Source organism: Haematobia irritans, chromosome 4 (genome assembly GCF_050003625.1).
Source record: "Haematobia irritans isolate KBUSLIRL chromosome 4, ASM5000362v1, whole genome shotgun sequence".
Classification (NCBI taxonomy): Eukaryota; Metazoa; Arthropoda; class Insecta; order Diptera; family Muscidae; genus Haematobia; species Haematobia irritans.
In genome coordinates, this window is record NC_134400.1 from 160,968,313 (window position 1) to 160,980,403 (window position 12,091).

The 12,091-nt window shown below is 29.2% G+C and overlaps 1 protein-coding gene across 1 annotated transcript; it reads right to left on the reverse strand.

Moving 5' to 3' along the window:
- Positions 1-3,774: 3,774 nt before the first annotated feature.
- On the reverse strand, positions 3,775-4,676 carry Srp9 (signal recognition particle 9). The gene is made up of 2 exons (XM_075306313.1): positions 4,421-4,676; positions 3,775-4,341 (listed from the first exon to the last, which is right to left on the reverse strand). The coding sequence occupies exons 1-2, from the start codon at positions 4,559-4,561 to the stop codon at positions 4,249-4,251; spliced, it is 234 nt and encodes a 77-aa protein (XP_075162428.1). The 5' UTR covers positions 4,562-4,676; the 3' UTR covers positions 3,775-4,248.
- Positions 4,677-12,091: the final 7,415 nt, after the last annotated feature.

The window sequence follows — 12,091 nt, forward strand, 5'->3', positions numbered from 1 at the left end:
ATCGCTAAAGTGAAAACTAAATCAGTAAGAAAAATGCATGAAATTATACATATTTGTTGCAAATTTTATTATAACTTGATGGGTAAAAGCCCAAAGCAAATTTCCACGCAGTTTGTATTCCTTAAAATGGATTATTAAAGAAAAGTAATCGTGAAAAAATGACGTTTTTAGCGGCTAAACTCGAACTTAATACTCACCTTTACTTATAATCTAAAATGGTTAAAGTTATGGAATTAAAGTGATCACAAATATAAACTTCTTAAGTCTAAAAAAATATAAAATTTTATAATTTGCAATTAAAAAAAACTACTCCTTCTAAATTACTTGATTAAAAAAAGTAACCGCGAAAATAAGATGGTTTTCACCTTAAAGGTGTGTACTATGTTCGTTTTTCGAGTTGAAAATCACTATATTTTCGCGATTACTTTTCCTGAAATAATCAAAATTATAAATGAAAACAAACATATTCCCGTAAAGTCATGCCGAAATCTATAGGAACAAGAAATTGCGCATCAATTGAGTTAATTTATCTGCTTTATATTGCATTGTTTTAGTAAAGTAACCGCGAAAATTTCAACTCGAAAAACGAACATAGTATTTACCTTAAGGTGGGTATTAAGTTCGAGTTTAAGGTGAGTATTAAGTTCGAGTGTAGCCGCTAAAATCGCTAAAGTGAAAACTGAATCAGTAAGAAAAATCCATGAAATTATACAAATTTGTTGCAAATTTTATTATAACATGATGGGGAAAAGCCCAAAGCAAATTTTCACAAAGTTTGTATTCCTTAAAATGGATTATTAAAGAAAAGTAAACGTAAAAAATGACGTTTTTAGCGGCTAAACTCGAACTTAATACCCACCTTTAATACCCACTTTTCGATTTTAACTCGTAGACAACCTTGAGATTCATGGTAGTACAAAAAAGTGTTACTATAGGTTCGGAGTCGGAGGCAATCTTCAATAATGACATTTCCATAATTGAGATGATGGTCGGTCTATAATTTAGATTTAAATTTCAATACCAACAATTCCAAACTGGATGGACAAGTAGGTTTTGGTGTCCACTCAAAAGATCTTGAACTCAATATCGCAGAAGCAAATCACTACAGGTTTCCAGACCGAAATATGAGCTGACGAAGTAGCTAAGATGCAATATTCCAACAAATGTTGGCACAAACATAAACAGTCTATTTACATTCAAATCTTTGAATTCAGTGTTTCTCAAAACGACCATAGACTGCGGCAAATCTCTCAACGGGATTTAATATTTGCCTAATATGTGTGTCTCACCACCAGAATGTACCAGGGATCTTACAGTGGATGACTTAACAGAACTAGGAATTACCACAATAGAATCTTTTAGAAAACGACCGGTGGACGAAAACAAAGGAATGAGAAGAGACCAAGATTAAATTAAATCTAAACACCAGATCTAATAATGGTTGCAAGACATTCATCTATGTGATTCTTGGTGGAGTGTAACAGGTTGGCTGATAAGTCCCCGGTCTGACACACAGATGGCGTCGCTAGTATTAAATGCATATTATTTTTATATAGTACCAACCTTCAAATGATTCGTGTCAAAATTTGACGTCTGTAAGTCAATTAGTTTGTGAGATAGAGCGTCTTTTGTGAAGCAACTTTTGTTATTGTGAAAAAAAATGGAAAAAAAGGAATTTCGTGTTTTGATAAAATACTGTTTTCTGAAGGGAAAAAATACGGTGAAAGCAAAAACTTGGCTTGATAATGAGTTTCCGGAACAATAATTGATTGGTATGCAAAATTCAAGCGTGGTGAAATGAGCACGGAGGACGATGAACGCAGTGGACGCCCGAAAGTGGTGGTTACCGACGAAAACATCAAAAAAACCACAAAATGATTTTGAATGACCGTAAAATGAAGTTGATCGAGATCGGGAGCAGAGGCCTTAAATATATCAAAGGAACGTGTTGGTCGTATCATTCATCAATATTTGGATATGCGGAAGCTTTGTGCAAAATGGGTGCCGCGCGAGCTCACATTTGACGAAAAACAACAAAGTGTTGATGATTCTGTGCGGTGTTTGCAGCTGTTAACTCGTAATACACCCGTGTTTTTCTGTCGATATATGACAATGGATGAAACATGGCTTCATCACTACACTCCTGAATCCAATCGACAGTCGGCTGAGTGGACAGCGGCCGGTGAACCGTCTCCGAAGCGTGGAAAGACTGGCAAAGTAATGGCCTCTGTTTTTTGGGATGCGCATGCAATAATTTTTATCGAATATCTTGAGAAGGGGAAAGCCATCAACAGTACCTATTATATGGCGTTATTGGAGCGTTTGAATGTCGAAATCGCGGCAAAACGGTCCCATATGAAGACAAAAAAAGTGTTGTTCCACCAAGACAACGCACCGTGCCACAAGTCATTGATAACGATGGCAAAAATTAATGAATTGGGCTTCGAATTGCTTCCCCACCCACCGTATTCTCCAGATCTGGCCCCCAGCGACTTTTTCTTGTTCTCAGACCTCAAAATGATGCTCGCAGGGAAAAAATTTGGCTACAATGAAGAGGTGATCGCCGAAACTGAGGCCTATTTTGAGGCAAAACCGAAGGAGAACTACGAAAATGGTATCAAAAAATTGGAAAGTCGTTATAATCGTTGTATCGCTCTTGAAGGGAACTATGTTGAATAATAAAAACGAATTTTGACAAAAAAAATGTGTTTTTCTTTGTTAGACCGGGGACTTATCAGCCAACCTGTTATATGGTCTTCGGCCCTGCTGAGCTTTCGTTAGTATGTACTCGTTTTATATTTTGTTCTGTTTTTATAAACACAAAATAATATTTACTTAAAATAATAGTCGGCAATTATATTTACTTCCGTTTCTCTTGCAAAGGACAGAGTCTCGGCTCATGAAAATGATACAAGCCACTTGTTCAAAAAGTAAGAAATTAGCATATCCACCATATCTGTTTCTCAATGTTTGAAGAAGGCAGATTCTATTTCAGCTAAATCGTTTCTTTCTTGACTTTTAATGCTTGTGGTTGTTCAAGAAGATATATTGCAAATGGATCTTCATTGTCTTATATCGAAACATATACCGATATAAACCGTCATCATCGTGTCAGTTAATGGTTCCAAAATAACAGCAAATTTACTGCTTATATTTCGGAAAATGATAGATGAATATGTGTGAGGGAGCTGTCAGTGTACCTGTAGATACCAAAATGATTTGTACATATCATAAGATACGTACCGGGGTCGAAAGCTGTAGGTTGGACTCACTGGCGTGAGAGTCGGATTAGTCATTGATTGTTGTATTTGTTAGAGCATGTTGGGTTGCGCAGGCTTCATCGTGGAAGCCTTTTTTAAATCACTGCGGGTTTTAATTAATTGTTGAAAATACGAAATGCCCCAAATGGCGGGCTATAGTAATGTAATACATTGGAAAATCGTAAATAGGTTTTCAAATGCTGGGGGCTGAACATTTTCTGGAGGGGTTAAAGCCCTCCTCCAGACGCCTTTCTACGCTTTTGGATATAACTATGCCCAATGTAAACGTTTCTTAAGACACTCATACTGAATGTGGGAATATAATTTTGACTTATCATCATAACGAAATGGTATGGGTGTCAGTTCTAGTGCCGGCATGTATTCGATGAATGAGAAAGAAGTCCATGTTGGGTATTTCACTGTTGGTCCGTAACATTCAGTACAGGAAGATCTAATTATTATTTTTACAATTTACTTGCCTTAGAGTATAAACAATGGTAAACTACAAAAGAAATCATTTTTGCTATACACATATTCATTTATTTTTATGTAAAAACTTAAAAAAATCACTTCACCGAAATGTTTTAGAAACAACATTTCTTTGACTGAGTGTTACTATTATTAAAGTTAAAATAAATGTTTCTTTTTGAAGCTTTTGTTTTTTTTTTTTTGCTTGGTTTACTTAATTCACAATGCGGTTTCTGTTGTTCTCATTCTTAGGGTCTATCTTAAATGGTAGCAAAACGAATACATTGATTTCATATAGTACGCAAGTGGGTGGTGGTATACAGAGCTAACATTTTTAAAATGTTATTTAAACTAAATGGATATTTACACTTTTACTCTGTGCCCAAAACTGTCCACCCAATTCAATTGTCCTTAATTATCTTGCCCCTATTCCAATAATGACCATATTCCAATGTATCTTTTCAAATACAGTCATCAGTTGAAAGTAATGTAAAATGGAGCGGCTACTTCATACTATTCATTATTCCTTTGAAGCCATATGACCCATTAGATTCCCAGAAAACTTTTCGATCTTCTTTAAATCAGGCATATTCTCAGCTTTGTATTGTATGCACTGCAAATACATAAAATCATGGTTAGGAACGTCATAGTAACTGCCAGAGATTTATATCGACTATAATTCCTCCATTTACCTTAACATTGTCCGTCATCTTGAGCAGTATGTGGCCCTTGGTATGAATATATTTCATGGTATAACGACACGACGCCGGATTTGCCATGTACATATTTTCGGCAGCTATTTCAAAGTCTTCCCAACTTTTTACAAAAACCATGTTATCAGGTGTGATTTAGTTAACTTTCGTATTAATTTTATTTAGCGATAGAAATGAAATTAAAAATTCTAGCAATATTTGTCGTGTCAATGTGTCTTTGACATTTCGTTGTGTATTGTCATTCTCGTTACTGACGTGACATTAACCAGTGATGCCAAGTTTCCATAAATGCAGATGGCGGTTTGTTATGCGTGTGATTTTGTACGATTAGTCGTGGAGTGTAATATACACAGCAAGTGGTGCTACCAAGAGGAAATGACAGTAACGAATATAGTTCAGCCCCAAACCACAGTATGTAAGCTGTAGCTGTGTTATTAAGCCGTAATATATACCGTTACCCTGAATTTAATTCTTGTGTATGCAATTATAAAATTGTGATTGTTTAAAATGAATTTTTAATTAAAAATTAAAAGAAAACAAGTAAGAAAAGTCTAAAGTCGGGCGGGGCCGACTATATTATACCCTGCACCACTTTGTAGATCTAAACTTTCGATACCATATCACATCCGTCAAATATGTTGGGGGCTATATATAAATGTTTGTCACAAATACATACATTTAAATATCACTCGATCTGGACAGAATTTGATAGACTTCTACAAAATCTATAGACTCAAAATTTAAGTCGGCTAATGCACTAAGGTGGAACTCCCTGTGCAAAATTTCAACTAAATCGGAGTTAAAAATTGGCCTCTGTGGTCATATGAGTGTAAATCGGTCGAAAGCTATATATGGGAGCTATATCTAAATCTGAACCGATTTCAACCAAATTTGGCACGCATAGCTACAATGCTAAATCTACTCCCTGTGCAAAATTTCAACCAAATTGGGCCAAAACTCTGGCTATTAGGACCATATTAGTCCATATCGGACGAAAGATATATATGGGAGCTATATCTAAATCTGAACCGATTTCAATCAAATTTTTCACAGTTGACTATACTACTAATTTTACTCCTAGTGCAAAATTTAAACCAAATTCGGCCAAAAATCTAGCTTCTACTAATCTACTAATTGTTCTTCGTGTGCAAAATTTTAAGCAAATTAGGGTAAAACTCTGGCTTCTGGGCCATATAAGTCCATATCGGGCGAAATTTATATATGGGAGCTATATCTAAATCTGAACCGATTTCTTCCAAAATCAATAGGTATTTATTCTGAGCCAAAACACATACTTTTGCCAAATTTGAAGTCGATTCGACTAAAACTGCGACCTAGACTTTGATTACAAAAATGTGTTCACGGACAGACGGACATCGCTATATCGACTCAAGAGCCCACCCTGAGCATTTTTGCCAAAGACACCATGTGTCTATCTCGTCTCCTTCTGGGTGTTGCAAAATATGCACTAACTTATAATACCCTGTTCTACAGTGTGGCGCAGGGTATAAATAGTGAGGAAGAAAATCATTGGCGCGAAATCATGACCATTTTAATCACACACTTGGTCATTCTTACTATTTTTGGGAATCGTACGAAAATTCTCTATTGCTTTAGTTCATATTGAACTTCTGTGTACGGTCATTGAACTTTTTACCCACGTTTAGTTCATAAAATGTTTGAGACATACGTAAAAAATGGAAAATGTCAATGCACAGTGGAAACTTAAAAAAAAATAATAATAAAATTTAACATCTGACAAATATTTTTTTTTGCAATAAAAATATGTGAAATTAAGCGTTAGTTTAACTACGGTGTTTTTTCTGTGCAAGCAGTTTACAAATCCGAATTTATTATATCACCAAAATCAGCGTTTCACTGCTATTGCTCATTACCGTGTCGCAACAAAAAAAAAAATTTTTTTGTCAAAATTTTATTTCTATAAAAATTTTTAGAAATAAAATAAGTATTTTATTTCCATAGAAATAAAATACTTTCTATGGAAATAAAATACTTAATTTTATTTCTAGTGTAAATTTTCTCAATCTTTTATTTCTATAGTAAATTTGGTCAAAATTTGATTTTTATAGAAAATCTTGTCAACATTTTATTTGTATGGAAAATTTTGTCAACATTTTATTATACCCTTCACCACTACTGTGGTACAGGGTATAATAAGTTTGTGCATTTGTATGTAACGCCAAGAAATAGTGGTCATAGACCCATCTTTTAGTATACCGATCGGCTTAGAATTAAATTCTGAGTCGATTTAGCGATGTCCGTCTGTCTGTCCGTCCGTCTGTCTGTGTATGTAATTTTGTGCACAAAGTACAGCTCGCAATTTAAGTCCGATCGTCCTCAAATTTGGCATAGGCCCGTTTCTTGGGACAGAGACAATCGCTGTTGGTTTTGGAAAAAATCGGTTCAGATTTAGATATAGCTGCCATATATATTTATCCTCGATTTGGTCATAGTTAGCGTGTTTATCAACCGATTTTCTTAAAATACGTACATCCAAATATTTTATGAATCTCGCAAATCCTACAAAATATTAGCCAATTCGGTTCAGATTTAGATATAGCTCCCATATATATCTTTCGTCCGATGTAGACTCATATGACCACAGAGGCCAAAGTTTACTACCGATCTTCGGGAATTTTTGCACAGAGGGTAGAATTGACATTCTACCAATGCTTGGTAAATTTGATTGAAATCGGTTCAAATTTAGATATAGCTCCCATATATATCTTTCGTCCGATTTGAACTTATATGGCCATAAAAGCCAGAGTTTTGCCGTGATTTGCTTCAAATTTTGCACAAGGGGTACGTTTAATAGTATCGTTAAGTGTGTCCAATTTTGTTAAAATCGGTTCAGATTTAGATATAGCTCACATGTATATCTTTCGCCCGATTTGGATTTATATGGTCTCAAAAGCCCGAGTTTTGCCCTGACTTCTTTCAAATTTTGCACAAGCGGTACTTTTAACGATACTATTGTATGTGCCAAATATGGTCAAAATCGATTCAGATTTAGATATAGCTCCCATATATCTTTCGTCCGATTTGCACTCATATGACCAGGGGGGCCAAAGTTATACTCCCATTTACGTGAAATTTCGCATAGATAGCAGAATTATTATTCTAACTATACATGTCAAATTTAGTCAAAATCGGTTCAGATTATATATAGCTCCCATATATACCTACACTAGAGTTGGGGAAATATGGTAGACTGTTACACATTTTAGACCCATTTTCAATGGCAGTTTCCTCCAATTAACTGGATAGCGTTAGCCGATTTAAATTTTAATTCTAGAGATTTTGTAGAAGTAAAAAAATTGTCTCCTTTATATAGCTTCCAGCAAATGTGAAGTAGTTGAGATGGTAACACAAATTTTGGCCTACATAATGGTGAAGGGTACAATATAGTCGGCCCCGCCCGACTTTAGACTTTACTTACTTGTTTTTATATAAAATGTTGCCAATATTTTATTTATATGTAAAATGTTGTTAAATCTTTATTTCTATAAAGATTTTTGTCAAAATTTTATTTCTATATAAAATTTTGTCAAATGTTTATATCTATAGAAAATTTTGTAAAAATTTTATTTCTATAGAAAATTTTGTCAAAATTTTATTTCTATAGAAAATTTTGTCTATATTTTATTTCTATAGAAAATTTTGTCAAAATTTTATTTCTATAGAAAATTTTGTCAAAATTTTATTTCTATAGAAAATTTTGTCAAAATTTTATTGCTATGGAAAATTTTGTCAAAATTTTATTTCTATAGAAAATTTTGTCAAAATTTTATTTCTATAGAAAATTTTGTCAAAATTTTATTTCTATAGAAAATTTTGTCAAAATTTTATTGCTATGGAAAATTTTGTCAAAATTTTATTTGTTGTTGTTTTTTTTGAATTCAGCTTAAAACCATGCATTGACTAAACTACAAGTGTAGCTTAACCGACAGAGAAAATGAATGTTTGTCAACTTTATTTGGGCAAAGCCCTATAGACTGCAAGATGTTTGGATGGACGCATGGACGTTTCGGAATTACCACATTCCTCATCAGCATCCTCTACTTGCAGCAAAACTATCAACCAATTATCAGAATAAATCCAGGCAGTTCATTAAACCCAACAATGAACCACACTTGAAGCTTCCGAAAAAAGGGTTTACATGATAGCCGGCTTATGCCGAAATAAATTCGTACAAACATATCTCTTTTCCTTTGCCACCATCAAATCATCGATTTGAGTGCAGTTGGCTGGGTTTATTTTGAGCGTGCTTCCTCTTCTTGCATTCGTTTTGTTTTGTTATTGACAAACATTATTTTCCTCTGTTGGTTAAGCTACAGTTGGAGTTTAGTCAATGCATGGTTTTAAGCTGAAATCAAAAAAAAAAGAAAAACAATGATTAAAGAACAAAAGCAACAATAACAAAACAAAACGAATAAAAATTTATTTCTATAGAAAATTTTGTCAACATTTTTTTTCTATAGAAAATTTTGTCAACATTTTTTTTCTATAGAAAATTTTGTCAAAATTTGATTTCTATAGAAAATTTTGTCAAAATTTGATTTCTATAGAAAATTTTGTCAAAATTTTATTTCTATAGAAAATTTTGTCAAAATTTTATTTCTATAGAAAATCTTGTCAAAATTTTATTTCTATAGAAAATTTTGTTAAAATTTTATTTCTATATAAACTTTTGTCAAAATTTTATTTCTACAGAAAATTTTTTCAAAATTTTATTTCTACAGAAAATTTTGTCAAAATTTTATTTCAATAGAAAATTTTGTCAAAATTTTACTTCTATACAACATTTTGTTAAAATGTTTATTTCTATAGAAAATTTTGTTAAAATTTTTACTTCTATAGAAAATTTTGTTAAAATTTTTATTTGTATCAAAATTTTTTTCAAAATTTTATTTCTATAGAAAATTTTGTCAAAATTTTATTTCTATAGAAAATTTTTTTCAAAATTATATTTCTATAGAAAATTTTGTCAAAATTTTATTTCTATAGAAAATTTTGTCAAAATTTTATTTCTATAGAAAATTTTGTCAAAATTTTATTTCTATAGAAAATTTTGTCAAAATTTTATTTCTATGGAAAATTTTGTCAAAATTGTATTTCTATGGAAAATTTTGTCTATATTTGATTTCTATAGAAAATTTTGTCAACATTTTATTTTTATATAAAAGGTTGTCAATGTTTTATTTATACGTAAAATGTTGTCAAATCTTTATTTCTATAGAGATTTTTGTCAAAATTTTATTTCTATAGAAAATTTTGTCAAAATTTTATTTCTATAGAAAATTTTGTCAAAATTTTATTTCTATAGAAAATTTTGTCAAAATTTTATTTCTATAGAAAATCTTGTCAAAATTTTATTTCTATAGAAAATTTTGTTAAAATTTTATTTCTATATAAACTTTTGTCAAAATTTTATTTCTACAGAAATTTTTTTCAAAATTTTATTTCTATAGACAATTTTGTCAAAATTTGATTTCTATAGAAAATTTTGTCAACATTTTATTTCTATAGAAAATTTTGTCAAAATTTGATTTCTATAGAAAATTTTGTCAAAATTTGATTTCTATAGAAAATTTTGTCAAAATTTGATTTCTATAGAAAATTTTGTCAAAATTTGATTTCTATAGAAAATTTTGTCAAAATTTGATTTCTATAGAAAATTTTGTCAAAATTTTATTTCTATAGAAAATCTTGTCAAAATTTTATTTCTATAGAAAATTTTGTCAAAAATTTTATTTCTATAGAAATTTTGTCAAAATTTTATTTCTAAAGAAAATTGTGTCAAAATTTTATTTCTGTAGAAAATTTTGTCAAAATTGTATTTCTATAGTAAATTTTGTCAAAATTTTATTTCTATAGTAAATTTTGTCAACATTTTATTTCTATAGAAAATTTTGTCAAAATTTTATTTCTATAGAAAATTTTGTCAAAATTTTATTTCTATAGTAAATTTTGTCAACATTTTATTTCTATAGAAAATTTTGTCAAAGTTTTATTTCTATAGAAAATTTTGTCAAAATTTTATTTCTATAGAAAATTTTGTCAAAATTTTATTTCTATAGAAAATCTTGTCAAAATTTTATTGCTATAGAAAATTTTGTCAAAATTTGATTTCTATAGAAAATTTTGTCAAAATTTGATTTCTATAGAAAATTTTGTCAAAATTTTATTTCTATAGAAAATTTTGTCAAAATTTTATTTCTATAGAAAATCTTGTCAAAATTTTATTTCTATAGAAAATTTTGTTAAAATTTTATTTCTATATAAACTTTTGTCAAAATTTTATTTCTACAGAAAATTTTTTCAAAATTTTATTTCTATAGACAATTTTGTCAAAATTTGATTTCTATAGAAAATTTTGTCAACATTTTATTTCTATAGAAAATTTTGTCAAAATTTGATTTCTATAGAAAATTTTGTCAAAATTTGATTTCTATAGAAAATTTTGTCAAAATTTGATTTCTATAGAAAATTTTGTCAAAATTTGATTTCTATAGAAAATTTTGTCAAAATTTGATTTCTATAGAAAATTTTGTCAAAATTTTATTTCTATAGAAAATCTTGTCAAAATTTTATTTCTATAGAAAATTTTGTCAAAAATTTTATTTCTATAGAAATTTTGTCAAAATTTTATTTCTAAAGAAAATTGTGTCAAAATTTTATTTCTGTAGAAAATTTTGTCAAAATTGTATTTCTATAGTAAATTTTGTCAAAATTTTATTTCTATAGTAAATTTTGTCAACATTTTATTTCTATAGAAAATTTTGTCAAAATTTTATTTCTATAGAAAATTTTGTCAAAATTTTATTTCTATAGAAAATTTTGTCAAAATTTTATTTCTATAGTAAATTTTGTCAACATTTTATTTCTAAAGAAAATTGTGTCAAAATTTTATTTCTGTAGAAAATTTTGTCAAAATTGTATTTCTATAGTAAATTTTGTCAAAATTTTATTTCTATAGTAAATTTTGTCAACATTTTATTTCTATAGAAAATTTTGTCAAAATTTTATTTCTATAGAAAATTTTGTCAAAATTTTATTTCTATAGTAAATTTTGTCAACATTTTATTTCTATAGAAAATTTTGTCAAAATTTTATTTCTATAGAAAATTTTGTCAAAATTTTATTTCTATAGAAAATTTTGTCAAAATTTTATTTCTATAGAAAATCTTGTCAAAATTTTATTGCTATAGAAAATTTTGTCAAAATTTGATTTCTATAGAAAATTTTGTCAAAATTTGATTTCTATAGAAAATTTTGTCAAAATTTTATTTCTATAGAAAATTTTGTCAAAATTTTATTTCTATAGAAAATCTTGTCAAAATTTTATTTCTATAGAAAATTTTGTTAAAATTTTATTTCTATATAAACTTTTGTCAAAATTTTATTTCTACAGAAAATTTTTTCAAAATTTTATTTCTATAGACAATTTTGTCAAAATTTGATTTCTATAGAAAATTTTGTCAACATTTTATTTCTATAGAAAATTTTGTCAAAATTTGATTTCTATAGAAAATTTTGTCAAAATTTGATTTCTATAGAAAATTTTGTCAAAATTTGATTTCTATAGAAAATTTTGTCAAAATTTGATTTCTATAGAAAATTTTGTCA

What these genes read in the sequence shown, in the direction of transcription:
- Srp9 (XM_075306313.1), bottom strand. Translation starts at nt 4,561, where the DNA reads ATGGTTTTTGTAAAAAGTTGGGAAGACTTTGAAATAGCTGCCGAAAAT. An exon ending in AGATGACGGACAATGTTAAG is followed by an intron (nt 4,342 to 4,420) that starts GTAAATGGAGGA and finishes ATGTATTTGCAG; the next exon opens with TGCATACAATACAAAGCTGA.